The 20,229-nt window shown below is 43.0% G+C and overlaps 1 protein-coding gene across 1 annotated transcript in view; it reads right to left on the bottom strand.

Moving 5' to 3' along the window:
• Positions 1-6,414: 6,414 nt before the first annotated feature.
• LOC133019376 (roundabout homolog 2-like) overlaps positions 6,415-20,229 on the bottom strand; it is an 88,167-nt gene continuing 74,352 nt past the window's right edge. Inside the window, exons 18-28 of the mRNA XM_061085828.1 lie at positions 19,196-19,372; positions 17,935-17,961; positions 17,734-17,773; positions 15,203-15,330; positions 14,254-14,526; positions 13,272-13,434; positions 12,474-12,731; positions 10,925-11,127; positions 8,002-8,163; positions 7,624-7,878; positions 6,415-6,469 (exon numbers count right to left, since the gene is read on the bottom strand). Coding sequence (XP_060941811.1) covers positions 6,468-6,469; positions 7,624-7,878; positions 8,002-8,163; positions 10,925-11,127; positions 12,474-12,731; positions 13,272-13,434; positions 14,254-14,526; positions 15,203-15,330; positions 17,734-17,773; positions 17,935-17,961; positions 19,196-19,372 — 1,688 coding nt within the window. The 3' untranslated portion in view covers positions 6,415-6,467. The remainder of the gene's footprint in view (positions 6,470-7,623; positions 7,879-8,001; positions 8,164-10,924; positions 11,128-12,473; positions 12,732-13,271; positions 13,435-14,253; positions 14,527-15,202; positions 15,331-17,733; positions 17,774-17,934; positions 17,962-19,195; positions 19,373-20,229) is intronic.

The raw sequence follows: 20,229 nt of genomic DNA on the forward strand, positions 1-20,229 counted from the left end.
TGGGAGAGTCTTTCCCTGGAAGGAAGAGTAGTTCAGTCTTGTCAAGGTTAATTTTCAGGTGGTGTGCGGTCATCCACTGAGAGATGTCAGTCAGATAGGCAGAGATTCGTGCTGCTACCTGTGTATCAGGCCGGGGAAAAGAGAGGATTGGTTGGGTGTCATCAGCATAGCTATGGTAGGAAAAGTCATGCGAGTGAATGACAGAGCTGAGAGAGTTGGTGTACAGAGAGAAGAGGAGAGGACCCAGGACAGAACCTTGTGGAACCCCAGTAGTGTGAGGACAAGGTTCAGACACAGATCCTCCAAGTTACCGGATAAGTGCGGTCGTTGGGGTAGGATGAGAGCAGGGAGAAAGCAGAGCCTGAGACACCCAGCTCCTGAAGGCAGGAAATAAGGATCTGGTGGTTCACTGTGTCAAATGCAGCAGAGAGGTCTAGAAGGATAAGGACAGAGGAGAGAGAGGCTGCTCTAGCAGTGTGAAGTTGCTCAGAGGCAGCAAGGAGGGCAGTCTCAGTTGAGTGACCTGCCTTGAAACCAGACTGGTGAGGGCCAAGAAGGTTATTGTGGTTAAGATAGGAGGAGAGTTGATTAAAGATAGCGCGCTCGAGAGTTTTGGAAACAAAGGGAAGAAGAGAGACAGGTCTGTAGTTATTTACTGCAGACGGGTCAAGGGTGGGTTTCTTCAGGAGAGGATTTACTCTTGCCCCCTTCAGAGAATTAGGGAAACAGCCAGTAGATAGGGAAGTGTTGATAAGATGGGTGAGAAAAGGAAGAAGGTCAGGAGCGATAGACTGGAGAATGTGAGAGGGGATGGGGTCAAGGGGGCAGGTCGTCGGGCGGGCAGAGGTTACCAAGGTAAGAACTTGATTGGGAGACAGAGGGGTGAAAGAGGAGAGCCAAGGGGACGAAGATGAAGATGATGGAAATTAAGTTATAGAAGGAGGATCAGAAAATGAAGAGCGTATGTCATCTATCTTTTTTGTAAAGTAGTTGGCTTGGTAGAAGGGAGGAAGGAGGAGGGGGACTGGGGGGGTGAAGGAGGTTGGAAAAGATGGAGAACAGTTTTTTGGGATTAGAAAATGAGGATTGGATTGCAGTTTGGTAAAAAGTATATTTTTATATATTTTATATATAAAAAATATATATATTCTTCAGAGAAGAAATTTTAAACCATTCCAAATAAAGAGTTATTATTGTAGGGGTATAATATACGATGTAACAATTAAGTTAATACTAAACACTAGGGATGAGCTAGTACAGCATTATCTGTATCTGTATCTGTTAACCATATGAATTATCCGTATCCGTACTCGGAGTGGGCGGGGCCTAACCCGGAAGTGGGTGTGATTTAACCCGGAAGTGGGCTGGTTCAACATAACTTTCTTTTTAACTTTGAAATTTTTTTATGATTTTTTTATTTTTATTAAATTTATTTCCACACCAGGTGTGTGTGTGTGTGTGTGTGTGTGTGTGTGTGTGTGTGTGTGTGTGTGTGTGTGTGTGTGAGTGAGACGCGAGGGACGTTTGCTGTCTCCTGGAGAGATGAGCACTCTGTGTTTTTGGTGTGGAAAGACGTGAATTGTATTCGTTCGCAAGTCATACAGACTGGTTTTGTTATTTTCACTTTACATTAACACTTAAAGTTTAGTGCAGTGTAATTGTTTGCCGTGATAATTAAATGCCAGTGTGATAATAAATGACAATTTCAAACCATACAAACTGTCATGTTGTAATGTATTTAATAGAGGTTTCCTTTACTGTAAAGTAGGTGTGAATGTAAAGTGAAAATAACGGGGCCAGTCATTGTGACTTGTGGACGGATGTGGTTCGCGTCTTTCTGTGCTGGAAACACGGAGTGTTCATTTCTCCGGGAGACAGTGAACGTCCCTCGCATCTCCAGCGCTCCTCTACTGAGCCAATGCAGGTCTCGTGAAAATTTTTCCAAAGACTCGTACCCGAAGACCCAGTCGGGAAATTAACGAATCATTTCTGCTTCCTTGACTGAGCCTATGGAACAGTCCCGATGCGCAGTGAACCTGAGTGACTGAGAGACAGAGAGCTGTTCTGTGAGTGAGAGAGCAGAGCCGTGTGTGAATGGGAGGAGCGCTGTGACGCTGTGTGAGGATTTTCATTCAGTCCGAGCACAGATAATGACTCCGATTACTCGTACAATAATCGTACTCGGCAAAAGTGCTTTATCCGTACCGGATACTCGTTTCAGCCGAGTATCCGGCTCATCTCTACTAAACACAGTACAATTACCTTATCCCATACTGTGCCATCCTCCGACGAATGGTTCTCTCGCTCACACTGAACAGGTGTGCTATGTCCCCAGCAGTGTGCCCCAAATGGAGGTGAGCTTCGATAATATTGGGGTGCAAAAAGACGACGGGCGTCCAAAGATTGCGTCTTCGTCTTCTGTCTCTGAGAGTATGCATAGTTGGCGGGCAACTTCTTGAAGACTGGCCAACACTGCTGGGTGGACTTCCATATCCATTTCAGCGTTGAGCTGAGCTAAATCGTTCACCAATCCATCCAGACAAAACTGAATATAGTCCTTGGGTGCATGGTTCTCTACATCGTTCGCTAATGACCTTAAACCATTTGCGATGCCTTATAAAAAAGATGACATTTATAAACCACTGGTGGATAAAATACATACCTAAAATGTAGCTGGTTAAGTGGGCTAATATCGAACAGCTGCTGGACACCAGTCAGCATTGAAAGGCAGAAGTAGTAGAACTGGGTCATCACTCTCCTTTGACCAATCCTGCATGAGGCTGAGGTTAGGCCCGCCTTTCTCATTTATCTATTTATTTCTGTATTTATTTATACATTTAATTATTTATTTATTTATAATTAAGTCATGTATGGTCTTCTATATTAAACAGCAAAGCCGTGGTGTCATTATAATCACTCTGCCTGTTTGACATTAATTGTCCACTTAATGGCGCAGTGGAGCGAGTGAGGCACCAGTAAGCTTCGGCCCATGTTCTTCTTGTCTGAAGAGTAAAAGCTGCATCGCAAAAAAATATTCTCCGCTGGCTTGAAGCTGTGTCCATAGAAGTGAAGCGGTTTAAGGCCAAATTGTTCCTTTGAGAGCTGAAAAAAAGGATTTCAGCAATAAATGTGTTCCAGCGAACAGATTTTTCACCGGACCAAAACCACAACATTCCGTGAAGTTAGTGCTCCATTCAGACACCAGCATATTAAGCTACATCTTGTAATTGGGCTCTGTGGGCTCGGCCATTTTTTCTTGCCTTTTTCTGTCTTTCTTTTTCTTTCTTTTTTATTGGTAGAGCAAGACAAACACATAAAGGGGGTTAAACAAAGATATAACTGTTAAAGAAAATATTTTTAAAGGGCATAACATAGGTGGCTGGATGGGGGCTGGGTGGTAGTTGTCCTTTCCACTGGGATATGGATTATTTTTTCTTTTTCTTACAGTATAGTAGGACAGGGCTGCTCCTAAAGTGGTCAAGTCGCAGACCCTTGGGAGGAGACTAAACACCAGGTGACAAGAGCCTGTCCAGGAGGTAGTTTATTCCTTGTGTTATATATATAAACGTATATAAAGCAAACACAAAAAACCTGCCATTCCAGGTTTACACACTTTCACAGGCCAAATTAGATGGGGGTAGATTGGGCTGCTGGTAATAAATACATTCTCTATATTCTACCCTTTCTTTCTCTTCTTCCCTCATCATCCTCTCCGTCTCCCTCCCCCTCCCTCCTCTCTTCTCATGTGTTTCCGTCCTTCCGATCCACTTGCACGCTGAGCTGAGGAGATGAGAACGAGCCTGTACAAGACTTGGAACTGAGGTTGTGTGTCAGCGTAACAGTCCATTCAAATTGTGTCAAAGCGGGTACATGACTGACTACACAGCACCAATTGTTCTGTCCTCATAGCAACACTGGACACTCAACCCATTTCTAAAGATTGATATCTTCGATGATGGATTGTGCTGTGATTGTAATCCCCGTCTACCTGTCTGTGGATACAAACATTGACAGGATTGTTGAGAACAATGCAAAGCACCTGTTTCATCATCACCTGCAGCTACATCCTCCTCAGAACTGTGCAGATCTATGCTTGCAGCAGTGAGATTATCTGCACGTGGCTGCCCTACGTTCCAGAGATAACAGAGAAATAAAGCTGAATTTGAGGCTGAAAGAATCCCCGCCAGACAAGGTTCAAGCTATGATTAACATAAAACATGTTATTTCCATATCTACCACTCTCATGTGTACAGGAAGGTTAAGCAATTTCAATATCAAAGCATGGCCTTTACAATATGTTGATGTATTAGTATCTATTAAATGAAACCAAGGCAGGGGCACTGGCACATATGGATTCATTGTGTTGGAAAGATTTCTGTCTTCCAGGTATAAAGAACCACATTTAGTCCTTAGTTTCACTTCCTGGCACCTGTGTGAGACAGATTTCTCACAGAATGCTCAAGTGGCCATTAGGCCATACCAAATGTTGGATGGCACTGAATCCTAATTATAAATATAGACACATTTCAATTGTAACTGGTTGTAAATTGGGTGCAAAGTAACAAACCACATTTTAAATAAAAGTTTCTGTGTGTACATTTGTTTTCTCTGGCTGTGGTTTCTCGCAGGTGGTGGAGTTGGCGTTTCAGCCATTTTTTCTGTTTACAAGACAATTATTTAGAATTTGTCGTCTCAGCAGCACTAAATCTTCCGAGCAGGCTCGACACGATAGCGACTCGTTAGCTGAGAGAGATGTCTGAGGCTCCTGGTGCTAGCTTGTTAGCATGCTAACTTCAGTTAAATCAAAGATATGACTGAAATCGAGGCAGAAATAGTAATCACTGGCTCTTGGCAAATAAAGGAATGACGTTAGATGTTGAACCTGCAGCATTCATGCTAGTTAATGATAAACTATAGGCGATGTAGCCTTAGCAGACTAACGTGTAGTCCCTTTAAAACTTTCCCCCATACGAAAACATTTAAATACAATTTCCACACATGCAAACAGTGTGTCAGACTCACAGGCGATGGGCTTGGTTTTCACATACACATTTTATTTTGCATCAAGGTATTGAAAAACGGCCCTACTGTATGTGGCTGTGTATTCCTGAGGGCAAACCAATCTGGCAGGTAATGATTCTTCAAGGGGATCGAGAGCCATTCCCAGAACAATGATCCCAACAAAACCATCCACACAAGTGTTAAATTGCATCGTGAATCTCATTGGCAGAAAATACTAATTGGCTATAATTTAAAAACTTTCCTACTATTGGCAGTCTTTCAAGTTGATAGATCCTAGGTTGATAGTGTGAATCCAGTGTAGTGCATAACAACAAATCTATTATAATTCCTTTGATGTTTAACATCACATACAGTCGTCATTGAATGTTGCAGCTTATCCGCCTTTTGGTGACATCAGGACATTTTAATGCATCTTTATCTGCTCCAGCAAGGTAACACATGGCCTGTGGCTTTCAAAGACTCATTTTCATCTTCCTGTTTCCCTTTACTGTCACGTTGTCCTTTGAATATTGCACTATCGCCACGCCACTGTGTGTAATTGGAAAAGAAACAAATAAATATATATATTATTAGCATACTCTTCCTGGGAATGGCAGAGATACTTGTTTTTTTTTAGGTTTTTGTTTTGGATATAACAACTGATCTGTTGCTCTGTCACCATACAAAGGTTCTGTTAATCCTTTGCTAGATCAATGTTAGTATAAGTCATAATCCCAGTATGAAACACAGTTAGTTATTTTGGCATATTATTTCCTGTGTTTTTTCCTTGTAACTCTCAATATATGGGTATTTTTACAGCACAGCCAAGTATATATCCTCTGTTTAGGTTCTGTTTAACATAGACATCTCTCTTTGCCATTATGATTCTCCTCCTCAGCTCAGCTGACAATGGGTTTGTGCTTATTTTCACCAAAAACGCTCTGTGCAAAGTACAACAATACAGTAGCTTCATTGAAATCAGCTAACGTTTTGAGCATTAATGAAAAAAAAAAAAGATTCACAGTAATAAAACACAAAAGAGACAACATTAGGTTCGGCTTGCATAGCAAAGCAAAAGAAAGAGAGAAAACATTAAAAAATATATTTACAAATTATGCAAGTCCCTTCTTGTTTCAATTAGTCATTTCCGTGTGAGTTTTCTTCTTCATCTCCACCGTGTGAACTGTTGTACACCATGTGACAGAAAATAGAAGCGGACATTTAACATACTGTTCACTCTTTTGGAGAGGGGGGGGGGTGAAAATAACACTGTGAGACTGGTGTCTGTGTCTGTACATGACATTTACAGCTCTGCATTCTTTCTCTCACTCTTGTTTCCTCCGTCTTCAAGTCTGCCTCCCCTCCGTCTTCCCAACATCATTCCGTGTCGCTCGCAGAGAGAAAGAGAATTTCATAGCGCTTATAAACAAGGTGTCCTGGGACGGCAGGCAGCCACTTCACAACGACTCTGAAAGAGACACAGGCCGACACAACATCAGTGAATACTTCTGCACTCTGTTAGTCTGCATCTTCATTTTCCCCTCCAAGGACGTGCTGTGTCTTAGCATTAATTCAAGCCAGAAGTAGTTTGCTAGTTGCTCCGTGGATTTGCTTTGCAACAGGAAGCGAATGTATTATTTACCACTGCTACAATTGTGTATGTGTTACTGTGCCCTCAAAGTCCCGCTGATACATGCGCTCAACCAATCACGAGTCAGTCTCAGCTGTCAATCATGACTTCTCCCTCCTACCTTACCGGGAAAATTAGCACTTTAACATATAGTGTGATAAGAACATCTGAAACATTTGGGAAACATTTATGAAACGTGTACTTTCTAGGACTTTGGTCCATGTCCCATCCACTGATAGTGTTTATCCTCTATATACTGCAACCAGCCACTAGGGGGCAATGCAAATGATTTGGCTTCAGTTTCGGGGAGCTATTATATCATCCATCTTTATAAACAGTGTTGTAGTGACACACGCTGCAGCTGGTTCTTGTTTCTGATTGTGATGGTCCTTGTGCAATCACAGGGTGGTCAGGTGACTCCGTGCACATATCCCCAAATGGCTGCTATGGGGGTGTTTTTAAAAACCATGTTCATGTTGAAAGTTGTGGAAGGCTTGCGAAGGAATTCACACAGGTTTCAGTGAGAAAAATCAATTTGACACCTCAGCATCCAAAATCTATCATTTGAATCATCTTTTCATCTTCACGTCCTGTCATCACATTGTTTTTATCTCTATACAGAAAAGTCTCTGTACTAGGGGCGTTCTCGCGAATGACTAGAGGAGACAAATTTGATTTGTCTAATCATTCTTCAAAAAAGAAGTGACAGCCCCAAATTACATACAAGTGAACATTCACTCTGAATTATGTTTTTGAAGTAGAAATAACTGACAGCTTTATTGAGCTTTATTCTCTGGGGTATAATTTCAGATAAATAACAACATGGCTTCTGTGTTATGTTTTCTCAGTTAGAGGTTAAAAGTGTTAAAATCAAACCATAGATTGGGAGAGTAAAAATGTAAACAAAGGGTCAACTAAATCTGCTGGTTATTTGCATGGGCCTCTATCCATTTTGTGCACACGGATTCGTCCTCATGAGGATAGATACTCACAGTGTTCCCTCCTGTCTGTGCTGTTTGTGGGAGGATGCCCGTTGTGGGAGGGATCTGTGCCAGGTCTCTTGTGGGAACCCCTACCCAGGGTGCCCCTGTTGGATGTTGTCGTGCCGCTCCAGGAAGCCATATGCTGCCGCTCCAGCGTCGACACGGTCACCATGCACTCCTCAGAGGGGTCTGAGCCTGCAGCTGCCCACGAGCTGTGCATGCGGGAGCCCACGCTGTGCAGGGACTTGATGGCCGGTGTGTGGGCTGCTGGAGTGGATGGTAGACAAGCATATTTGGCACAGGATGTAAATAAGGCATCATGATACCTGTCCTCCACGTTGGATTCTCTGACAAATTGTGGCTGAAAGTGTGAAAGACTCAACTCACCGTCAGCGTTGGCGTCTCTTCTTCTGGACAGAGTCCCGACCTTGTCTGTCTGGGGTTTGAGGCCAGTCAGCGGTGCCCTCTTGTGGCTAAGGCTATGCGTGCTCTGTGCGCCGCGGTCGGCTGTGCCAGAGCCGTCTGAGCGACACAGCTGGGGGGGTTTACCTAAGATGAGTAGGAGTGAGAGGGAGAGTTAGTGAGTAAAGATAAATAAAGATTTGGCTAAGCATTGACCTGGGTAAGTACTTGGCTCTAAAACACACACACACACACACACACACACACACAAACACGTGGGATGGAGCCAGGAACTGAAGTGAGAAGTGGAATTTCAGAGCTGTATGTCAGCCAGATGGGTCAGATGCAGAAAACGACAATAGAACTTAACAAACCAAATTAACAATTAAATCAAAATGTGAATGCTTGAAAAATTATGTAAATCATATTCACACAGTTTCTTGTGAAAAGGAACAACTACAAGTCTCTAGTTAGTAAATACATGAAGGCTTTATTGACCATTTTAATTTGATGCAGCAATGTAAGCAACTACAATGACAAAGACCTATCTATCTATCTATCTATCTATCTATCTATCTATCTATCTATCTATCTATCTATCTATCTATCTATCTATCTATCTATCTATCTATCTATCTATCTATCTATCTATCTATCTATCTATCTATCTATCTATCTATCAGTTGTTCGTATGAGGATGCATATCTTGAGAACCATTCATCTTATCAGCTGTTTTTTTGAGGGCCCAAGAAAGTGAAGTTCAATATTAATAAACTTCGAATGAACATGAGACCAGCGCTCTATAGCGGCAGCAGCTGGGTCACAAGAAGCTCTGTAGTCGATCAGCGGATCAACGTTCTGCTGCAGGTCTTTCGTTGCTGCAGCTCAATTAGTGCCGGTCACTTAAACAGATTTACTAAGAAAAGCTGCAACCAGCATCACCACAGACCAAACAGCAGCAGCCCATTCCATACAGGCAGGCTTAGAACAGACACTGCACTAGTGCTTATTAAAACCAGACACCAGACATCACTGAAAGATGCATGAACAAACAGCAATAAGCCACAACTACACTATGGCACCCCCTGTGGAAATACTGCCAGCTCATTGGCTTTGTTCACATTGTGAGTCACTGATACAACGACTTACGAAAAGTGACAGCTAAATATGAGCTGAAAAAAATGTTTGCATTGCTAATGTTTGCAAATTTATTTAGTCACGCTGACCTGTTTTTCTCCCTGCAGCGGGTTATTCAAAGTGTAGAAAACACACATATTCTCAATGCACAAGTCAATCCCTTAACCTGTCAAACAGTGGAGTCTAAAAATGGTGCTGCTGCGTCCCTGTGGGAGGAGCTTTGAAGTTTGACAGGGCCCTATTTATAAATGCATCAAATCTTAAACGTTAGACATGTGACTTTTAAGTACAGTTGTTGAAAGATTATACGTTATGGTTTCGGTGTGTGTGTAAGAAGGGCTTGAAGTAACTTTGAACAGACTGAAGGAGAGTGAAAAGGGTGACAATGATTTACATTAGGATGTCTGAATAATTTGAATTTGTGAGATGATAAAAAACTCTTTTACTTGACGGCAGCTTTGATGGCCAATCACCGTCCATGCTGGCAGAGCTTCTATGTAGGCTAATAACCAAAAGTACAACCAATAGTGTGTGTGTGTCTGTGTGTGTGCAAATTGGCTATTGTCTGCCTTGGTCTTTTTAATAATACAATGTGCCCATAGGTGATAGTTCAGCCAAGCAACAGACTGCACAGTGATTTCTGCCTCAGTGGCCCAAACCCTATTGGCAGACCAAACATTTATATTGGACAAAACCGCAAAGACCTGGATTATGTTAAAATATGTGTTTTTTGTATACTCAATGCCAGTTTTGTGAAAATGGGATGGGGGTGGACAAGAGTAAAATGTTGCTCAGGCCCAAGACATGTCCATTAGGAAAACCCTACTGCAAATACAGAAGCGATGCCAAATTCAAAGAACACAAAGAAACAATACAAAGACGAATACAACAATGGAAATTTGCTGAAAATATAAAAGAGCAAATCTGCTGCAGGGAGCCAAAACAAATACATTAATGGAAAACTCGCTTCAAATAGAAAAATCAATTCAAAACCACAAATGCAAGCAACAGAGAGAAAAAACTGCAAATTCAGTCAAGAAAACAGAAGTTCTCCTGGCCTCTGGGGGGAGCGCTAAGTGGAACAGCTTGAGCTTCGACCCGAGAGACGAAGACCAGGACCGCGGTCGAAAAAAAAAAAAAATCAACCAAACCCAACCACTTTTCCTTGACCTAGATGGAAAACATCAAAAGGAAAGGACAACCGCTGTGCCAACAAAATCCGACTGCACCTCCACTGGGCGTTTTTCTTATTTTTAATCCAGTTTTCTTCCTAGCACATGGAAGATAAGTTACGTTAAAAAACTCTAGTCAGTAGAATTCCAATTCAAAAGAGAATCACATCTTGTAAGAGAGCGAGGTTGTATTCAGGTTTTTACATACAACCATCAGTTACTCATAGTAACAAGTAAACAAACAAGATAAAAAAAAATCAGGAAATGAGAAAATTGTATTCAGACAGAAATACACACAGCTCCCTGCATTGTAAAACAACATTGAACATCGATTCATAATAAATGTGTTCTATTACTGAAATAGTTCTTTTGGCATATATTCTAATGTGTTAAAAGACTCCCATGTGCGGTTGACATTATTATTCATCCGTCTGCAGCTGCACTGGAAAAACATTTCCTCAGATTTACCGCAGTGGAAACCATGAGATGATGAGTTCCGTTAGTTGTGGGTCTGACGTCTTGCCGTCGCTGACCTGCTGCTCTACTTATTCAACAGCGACGGCTTCAGTGAAATGAGTTTCACCGTGTGTCAAACGTACCTGAGCCCTCCAGGTTTTCCACGCTGTGCCCGGGAATGTATTCAAAGCCACACAGATTCTTTGACACCACCGCGTATCTCTCCTCCTCGTCCTCGTCGTCTTCGGAGAGGAGAGTGGCTCCCAGATCGGAGCCCAGGGTGCTGGACATGAAGTCGATCGGAGGGATGGGGGTCTTGGACACGTTTGGGGTGCTCTTCATGTGCCTAATTAATTGTTGGGAAACACTGGGTATTAATGACCAAAATAAATTTTGGACAGAGGGATGAAAATGAGTGAAAATACTGAAAAAAACATGGATGCTTAATGGCTTCGTGGTGAGAAAGGCAGAGATGCAACGTGCCGATACGGTAAACGCCTGATGTGGTTTCACTGATTACTTTCTCAGCACTGGTGTGTGATGTGCGAACACAATGGAGTTGTAATTGGACTGGATAAAGGATATCTGGATGGGCAGGGCTGTCACCAACATGCCTGTTATCTCCTCCACAGCTGTCCTCCATGATGGCTCACATCCCGCCATAGAGGAGCATGCATGCATAATTACCGGCTCTATTTACTGATGTCAGAACAGCATGTTAGACTAAACCCAGTCATTACCCTGCAACACATGTCGCCGCCGACTTGTCAAGATTCCCCCAAGCTCCATCACAGGTATAATCAATGGAGGGCTGTTTTTATCGGCCGCAGGAAACATGCGCAGCGGGTTCCAGCTGACATCTGTAAATACCAGTGTTATAACACATTCGCAGACTGGAGACGGATATGCAGAACCCAAACTATTGACTGTTAATAATCAGACAATGCTAACTTTTTGTATTTTAATAATGCAATTTGAAATCTAGAACAGCAGAGCCCATACCTCCACTAAGGCCCAACAGGCCCCTTTGAATTACTAGATCCAGATTTCCGTTTAGATCTGAACCGCATTGCACACACTCATAATAATCAGTTTCCTAAAAATATGTGATCCAGATCCTTGAATTATTCTCTGAGAAATCAAGGGAAATGTTTAAAAGCGCCCTACTTCAAAACGTTGAAGAAGGAGAAAAATTAATCCTTGATCCGCCACATGATTCTGAGCTGCACTAAAATATATAATGTAAAAGTTTAATTCAAATCTGTTCATTCTAATGAGTTTCTGAGTAATCCTACTAACTAACAGAAAAACAAATGCTGATGAAAACATATCCTATTGGCGGAGTTAATGACATCAAAACCTTCTATACTGTATGATGGCAAATGATTGGTTCATCTAAAAAAGATCAGGTCTCTTACGTTATTGTACAACATATATTATATATCTAAATAATTTTCAATCTATATGTATATAAGCGTTAGGTTGTGTCTATATTCTTACAGGATGCAGAGAGGGATTTTTGACTGCATGTATTTTGTGACTTCTTCATGATGTCATCATATAACATCATATGAAGTGTGGAAAGCAGGCATATTAAAAAAAGAACATGTGCACAGAATGATAAATTCACACAAAGGAATACAAACACACAAATTAATAAAGAAAGTCTCAATAGCTACAAAACATCCTCACCACGTCTGCTTGGCCACCTCGTACTGGTAAGCTCTGGTCAGCTCGTCCAGGTGGGCCTGTAGGATGGATTGCATCTCTTCGTGGTGGGCAGAGCTGAGAGAGGAGGACGAGGGCTGGCTGAAGGAAGACGCAGCTGGAGATGAAGATCGTCCTCTCAGCGGAGGAGTGGGACCTCTCTCCTCCTCTACCTCGTTGTCCAGACTCTGGTGGTGGTAGGTCTGGACCGACATGGGTGGGGCCCAGCTGTTGCTGTCATATCTGGGATGTGAACAAAAAGAAAGGAACAGGAAATATGTAAGGATTTTATTTCAGAAAATAAATTCCCATTCTCATAGACACAGACATTCATGGGAGTGCTTTACATCGAACACAATTACAGAGCTTTTATTTTGAAAAGTTGAGGCATTGGTTCACAAAGTGGGATCTGGGGACCCAAAGGGATCCTTGAGGGGCTCCAGGGGATTATTTCAATTATTTCCATGATAGTTTCATCCATAGGTAACATACTGACTTAATATAAGACTATTTTGATCCTTCTGATCATTTCACACACTTCCTGAAACCAGACATCTTGTCAAATGGGGGTCTGTGGTCTAGTTTTTATAAGGGAAAATACACAGCTCGAGGTTTATTCAAACACTGTGTGAATGGTGTGAAGCTCCCACATGAAACCAACACACACTCTGGCCACAGGTGCAGGGTATTGTGACCTCTGTGTTTGTATGTGTTTCTGTCCAATTGCATTATTTTTTATTTTTTTTCCCGTTCAGAGATTGATGAGATATGAGAGTATCTTACCCTCCTCCGTGGTTTTCCTCGGGGTAGCGGTCAAGGTCAACCTCGGTCCCAGGAAGCGGGTGCATGGGTGGCTGAGGCAGGGGCATGTTAGCCCAACATGTCCCATTTGATTTAGCGGTCTTTGTTCCACCCTTCACCTTCTTTTTCTTCCCACCCTTTGCACCTGAGGGTGGGTAGAGAGAAAAAGGAGGGTTAGCTGTCTCCGCACAACACTGAGAAATCCCTCTACACTCTACCCACAAATACTATTCCACACTGACTTCATGCACACAAACACAAAAACACAAACACCCGCTGACTGACTGACTTAAAAAGCTCTCCTCTATTTTCTTCTAATATTCTAACTTTTTCGAACCTGTCTCCTGCCCAACGTTCGTTAGTTTTTTCCTTGGCTGACAGCACATTAGGACTTCTTCTGAATCTACCACGTTAACTTGCTTCTATGCAGCTCCACCACTTGCTCCACTTCATCTCTGGAAAGCCTGACATTTAGCTGAGCACGCAGCCTATTGTGCAAAACTACAAAAAGACAAACAGACGAAAAACGAAAATCCCCTCTTGGCTCTGCTAAGTGTCGACACGTTGCACAAATAACTCAGAACACTGAGGGATATTTTTTTTTCCCCGCCACCACTAATCAAGTTAACCCAAAGAAATGAGTCATGATTGTGTGACATTTCTGGGCTAGATGCGCTCCCAGGGTGGAATTGTGATGAAGACAGAAGAGTAATTAAGAGCATTATCCTAAGGGTCCGTTAACAGCAAATATGTTAATATAATATGTAAATAAAATCCTTTGCATTCTGCTCTTTCTCTGGTATACTTTGCCAGCTGCCTTGTAGTAATTTTACTGTCTCAGAACAGAAATGTTGGTTTTGCTGTGCGTTCAAGCAAGGCTGCAGTCGTCTGAGATTCAAGACGCATAAAAAGGTAAAACACAGAAGCAAAAGCCTCTGTTGTGCACGTTTCTCATCATTCGTACCACTGCCAGGGTGTCGGTCGGTCAGCGAGTAGCCCATGTTTGCCATCTCCTGGTGGGCCTGGAGAGAAGCCTTCCAGCGGGGATCTGGCCTGTCCACAGCCAGCTCGTGGAAGCTGTTGGACTGCAGTATCTGAGTCGTGGCATAGGGGGTGGGCTGCGTGCCTCGTGCTGGGCTGCTGTAGCCGCCCTTCCCCATGAAGTCAATGCTGCTGTAGATGGCACCATCAGACAGCATGGTGCCGGTCTTCTCCACCGCTGCGGACGGTAATACATCTGAGACAAAAAGGCGGAGAGCGAGAGAGAGAGTGAGAGAGAGAGAGAGCGAGGAGGGGAAAAGGGATCATGGAGAGACGCGTTGATTTGAAGTTAACGATCTTTAAGGTCATTAACGCTCCCCGCTGCCGTGGCACTCCGTATTAGTTAGATACCGGTCGCAAACGGACTTGATATAAATGAAAGTGATTATCTACCGCCATAATTAGCATGCAACACGCTGTCGGAGCCCAGCGGAGTGCTCGCGAGAGGGAGACTCAAACAGCGCTAACCTTCAGCTCTACTAGCCTGCGCACATGGAGCCTGCAGCTCGCCGGGGTTCCAATGAGCTTAGAGAGCATGCAAATATACAAATGAATAAAATGAAAACTTACACCTGCACCGTCTACCTCATGCTACTTTTAAAAAATGCACAACGACAGGGCATGAGAAAGAACGACAGGCAAGAAATATATGCAAACACCACAAATTTAAGCCAAAGATCATCCTTGTCAGATCAAATTAGTAAAGCGTGGCCCTCAAAGGCTTTTTTAATTTGTGTGTGTGTGTTTGTTTGTGTGCATGCTTGCTTATGTGTGACGTCCTGTCACTGCTCTTCCCGAAGGCTGAATGTCAAAACTGTCCGACCAGGCATTGCTAAAGCTGCGTCCTCCCGTGTCTGTTTATGGCGTCTTACCTCCTCTGCCAAAGTTGTTGCCGCCCTTCGGACTTCCTAAGCCGCGGTTTGCCGGGAGGCTCGTGGAGGGCCAGGAGTCGGCCAACCAGGGGAGGCCTTGGTCACCCGCTTTCAGCAGCCCCGGACGGCTGAGAGAGGATGTTTGCAAAGACACGAGACAGCGGAGGAGAGAGAGAGAGATAGAGAGAGACATTGTTAAATATCCTGTCTGCACCGTGACTGCATTGCTCATTTTCTTCCTGCTGCATCAACAACAAATTGATGCGAAAACTCATTCAGCATATTCTCGCCTGTGGAGCAGCCCGGCGCGCACGGGCAACAATAAACAACACACAGACATAAAATGGCAAGTCTATAAATCAGACTTCTGCCCGCCCTCGACTCCAGCACCCCTTAACTCTCCCCGGAGAAACCAGGCAGGCCTAAATACACACTAAATCCACTTTAGAGCCTTAGCACAACAGAAATTTACATTTTAAATTGAGAATCATGGACAGCCTCTGGCAGATCGGCTACACTGGCGCCCCGTCGCCATGGCAACAGAGACAGCAAAAGCCCATTAGCTGGTTTGGGAAAGCTACCGTGTCATTTTGTCTTAGTGAAATACAGCAGTCATGAAAACCGGCTTTGACTCCAAGGTAGGGAAGTTGCAGGCAGCCATTCAGGAGGAAACAGACGACAATTTACAACTAACATTTTATCAGCTGCTTTAATAAAATGGCTAAAACCCTCACATACTTCATGCATCCGGTTTGCATATGTTTGCTTAATGTGCAGCCACACACTGCATTTTCCACAGAGCCTGATTTGCCAAGTGCCAGGGGAATTGTTCACAGCTGACTTGGTGATGGCTCAAAGGTGTTCAAACAATTATGTCAATAATTTCCCCCTTTAAAACACACAGGCGTATACATACATTTGCATTCATTTACTCAGGAACACATGCTGAGAGCAATAACACACATGTGCATATTCAGTGCACATAATAAAAAAGGCAAGAAAGTGTTTATTTTTAGTGCCTTCATTTGCAACATTTGCTCTGTCTCCGGGCTTATCTGTTTGTTTGGGTGTGCCAACCAGGAAAGAGGGAACAGGGGGAAAAGAAAAGAGGACGTTCATTCTTTCACTTTCTGCAATAGAAGTTCATCTTCTCCTGTGGTGTTTCGCTACACATTGATATTGTGGGTGGGTACAGGGGTGTCACAGTGCACCACGATACGGATTGTGCAGTACTGTAATCGCTGGGATAAATCAACAGCCTTACTATCAAAATAGAGCATTTCTTTTTATTTAAATGCTCAGTTGTTGTTGGAATAAGTGTCCTCATACAGTGTGACTTATAGCAAAGTAGAGCAAGTCATCCCCTAACCAGAGGGTCGGCGGTTCGATCCCCGTCTTCCCCATTCCAGTGTGAATGGGTGGGTGACATTTATACTGTGAAGCACAATATAAATACATATCATTTTTATCAACCTTCATGCGAGGGCCTGTGGTAAAAAGGGAGCAGCCAAACGGATCAATTAAAGCGTTTTGAGGACGCGTCAATAGCCCCTTAAGCTTTAAGAGATGAGGGGAGTGTGGGAACCAGACAGGAACACAGAGGCAGCCACAGGAGAGGAATCATTCCCCCAAAAAAGGAAATAATAAATCAAGTCGTTTGTGCACGCACCGTGACAGAACCCGACCTGAACACAAATATCAATATATCATTTTGGTCCTAATCCAGGCCAGGGCCCGATGTGCTCAGGTTGGGTATCCACACTCTACTACACAAGCTTTGTCGAGGTGTCATGGAAACAAAAACAAACTGTTCTAAAATTAAAAAAAACATCAAGTCTGTGTAAATGAGGCAGCAACCCACATGCTGATTTGGGCCTCGCTGCGGGTCAACCAGCGCCAGTGGAGCACTCCTTCCAAAAAACACCAAATTCATTGTTTACCGCTGTCATGCCATATACGACAACACTAGTGACAGATGGAGGATATTAGGAGAAAGGACAGGGTTCTCCTCCAAAATACTGTGATATTAATTTCAGGCCATATCACCGCTACTTGATGTTCAGTGGACACAAAGGTACAGTACGCTCCACTGAGGGCATTTAAATGTGGATTCCTGAAGGCTCCGAGCTGAGCCTCAAGGTCCGACACCAGCGCTCTGTATGCCGAGCTTTTTAAACAGCACATTCATCACCTCTCCCCTCCCCCTCCCACGACCTCTCACTCTGCCAACCACCTCGAATAAACCGAGACGGAGCCCGTGAATAAAGCAGCAGCCACCTGCGTTAATTTGGTAGCACTCACGTCAAAAGGAGTGATTAATGATTTCATCAAGTGCATATCACACACCGATATGAGGAAGCCGGGGGGGGGTCATCGAGCCATCGAGCCGTCAGAGCCAAATTATCAGGAAAATAAGTCTTCATCTCAGCTCTTACAGAGACTGTGAGCTCTGAACTGTGGCAATAACATTTCAGTGGGAAACTTGCAGCTGTAGCGTGTGTTTGATTTAATCAGTGAAATTAAAATCTCACCTTCCGTTTCTGATCAGGCCTCTGTCTCTTTGGAAAGTAACTTGTAGAGAGAAGAGGGAGGACAAAAAAAGAGTTTCAATCATAAAAATCTAAGAAACCAACATCAACTTGAATGAATGATACATCATCGCTGCCAGAATGTGGGCAGCTGCTGTAGTTGCAATGGTGTTTTACACTATAATGCACAATGTAGAGACGTACCTGCACGAGTAAAGGTGAAGGACTGAACTGCAAATACAAAAGACAGGAGAACGTTTTCATTATTTTTGGGGACGATGGCGATATTAAGGAGTAAACACTTTAAACACAAAAAAATATTAGTATATGCGCCGATATGTGTGTTTAAAAATAATTAGATATCATTATCAAACCATTAAGACAAATAAATGTAATTGAGTCTTTTTTATGTCAAGCTGTTAAAAACTAAAAAAATAGAAGTAAATAAACCTTTATTTCTTTGAAAATAGTTTTTGCTGCAAAATTGACCTTTTCATATTGGTGCATATCTGCAAACATAACCATAGCCATATCTGCTGATTTATATTGCTTGTATGGAAGAAAAGAAGGTGAATAATAAAACTGAATGTAATAAGGTGTTAGAATCCTTTCATATCCTTTTTATTTTTGCTTGTTTGTTCATATATATATATATTTTTTTTTTTTCGTTTGTCAGCACTGGGAAGCTTTCGATAAAATGGGTGGCAATGCATCAAACCAGTGATTTGAGCATTTTTCTGAATAACATTGATCCCCCTGAGGGGTTAAAGTTCAAATGAAGGTGACACCTTTGACCCCTATTTGCTATGGGGCATCTTGATCATCATCATTTCTATATTAACCTTCATGGAAAGAAATAAATAAGAGAGAGAGGATATGGGATAGTAAAAGGAAATCTGGAATGGAAATGGAATGTTTTGGAATTAAACTCCTCAGTTTGTTTTGAGAGAGGGGATCAGAGGAGAAGCAGCGCTCAGTCGTGTAAATCCCCATTGAATTAGGAAATCACAGCTCCCACTCCCAAAGTCACAACAATGAAAAGCCCCAATACACATTAGGATAATGGCACACTGCTATATGCTTGACTCGCGGTGGGATGAAGGAGTATTTCATACCTGAACCTGGACACACCTCATGTGAATGTGCAAACACCACCAGCCATGGTCTGATAATAGGAGGGGATGTTGAATTACTTATCTGGCGTGAACATATTAGAGTGTTGAGGTGCGGTGCTGATGGAACCCGGCACGACTGATGCACATCGGTGCACAGTGAATTAAAATAAATAGGGCCTATTTCCATCTGGGCTGAATTTCCTTCCTTTGTTCTGCATTTATCTCAGATGGAGTCGCGTGTGTGACGACATCAGCTTTCACTGGAGAAGCTGAGAGCGAGAGTCCGACTGTCCTTTGAGAGTCTGTGTTGAGGCGGGACCATGTAAATTGATTTTTGTTTGTCTTTTTACCTGCATAGTTGCTGAGTCCCTTCCTCTTTTTTCTCCTCCAGTACAGCCAGGCGCTGAAGCCCATGAGGACAATCCAGCAGGCCCCTCCCAAACCGGCGATGAAGGCCGGCTGCTTCACGACGTCCGAGATGCTGTTGTTGCCTTCAGATCCTGTCATCACGTCCCTCAGCTCTGCACCTGGGGGCACCACACACACACACACACACACAAACACACACACACACACACACACACACACACACACACACACACACACACACACACACACACACACACACACACACATCCACACACACAAACACACACACACACACATACACACACATCCACACACACAAACACACACACATACAGGAAAGAAAGAAAGAAACAGTTAAATGCTGCTTTTACTGCACTTGAATGAACACATGATTGTATTTTGGACATTGCTGTACATGAAAATCAATTGGGATTTAACAAAAAAAAAGAAAAGAAAAACACAGAGAGACTGTTTTTCAAAGTGGTCCCTACAAGGCATTTCTAATATCCTGAAAAATAATATGAAATGAATTCAAGTAAAATAAATTGGTGTTTGTGTTCTGATACACTGTCCAGGCTGCACATGGCCCCTCACCCAGTGTCACCTGGGACCGGCTCCAGCCCCCCCACCCCCCCCCCACCCCTCCAGCAACATCCAATGGATAAGTGGTACAGATAATGGAAGATAAAATAAAATAAAATTGGTGCTGGCTCTGCGATATGCTAGCATGTCCTGCCTCTCGCCATTTTCGTCTGGGAGTAGCTCCAGCTCCGCCATCCTCACTCCAATGGATGGAAAATAAAATGAAAAATTGGAAGGAGGACAATGAAAACAAACAAACAAAAGAGACACCATACATAATATTGGTCTAACTGTATATATTGATATTGATTGATTGTTTTATCATATGAGCAAATGATCAATTTTCAAATATACAAACAATTGAAGAAAATCAATACTGTATATCAACCCACGTGGACCACAGTAACAGACAATAGATGGGACCATGAATAAA

This window comes from Limanda limanda, chromosome 14, assembly GCF_963576545.1.
Source record: "Limanda limanda chromosome 14, fLimLim1.1, whole genome shotgun sequence".
Lineage (NCBI taxonomy): Eukaryota > Metazoa > Chordata > Actinopteri > Pleuronectiformes > Pleuronectidae > Limanda > Limanda limanda.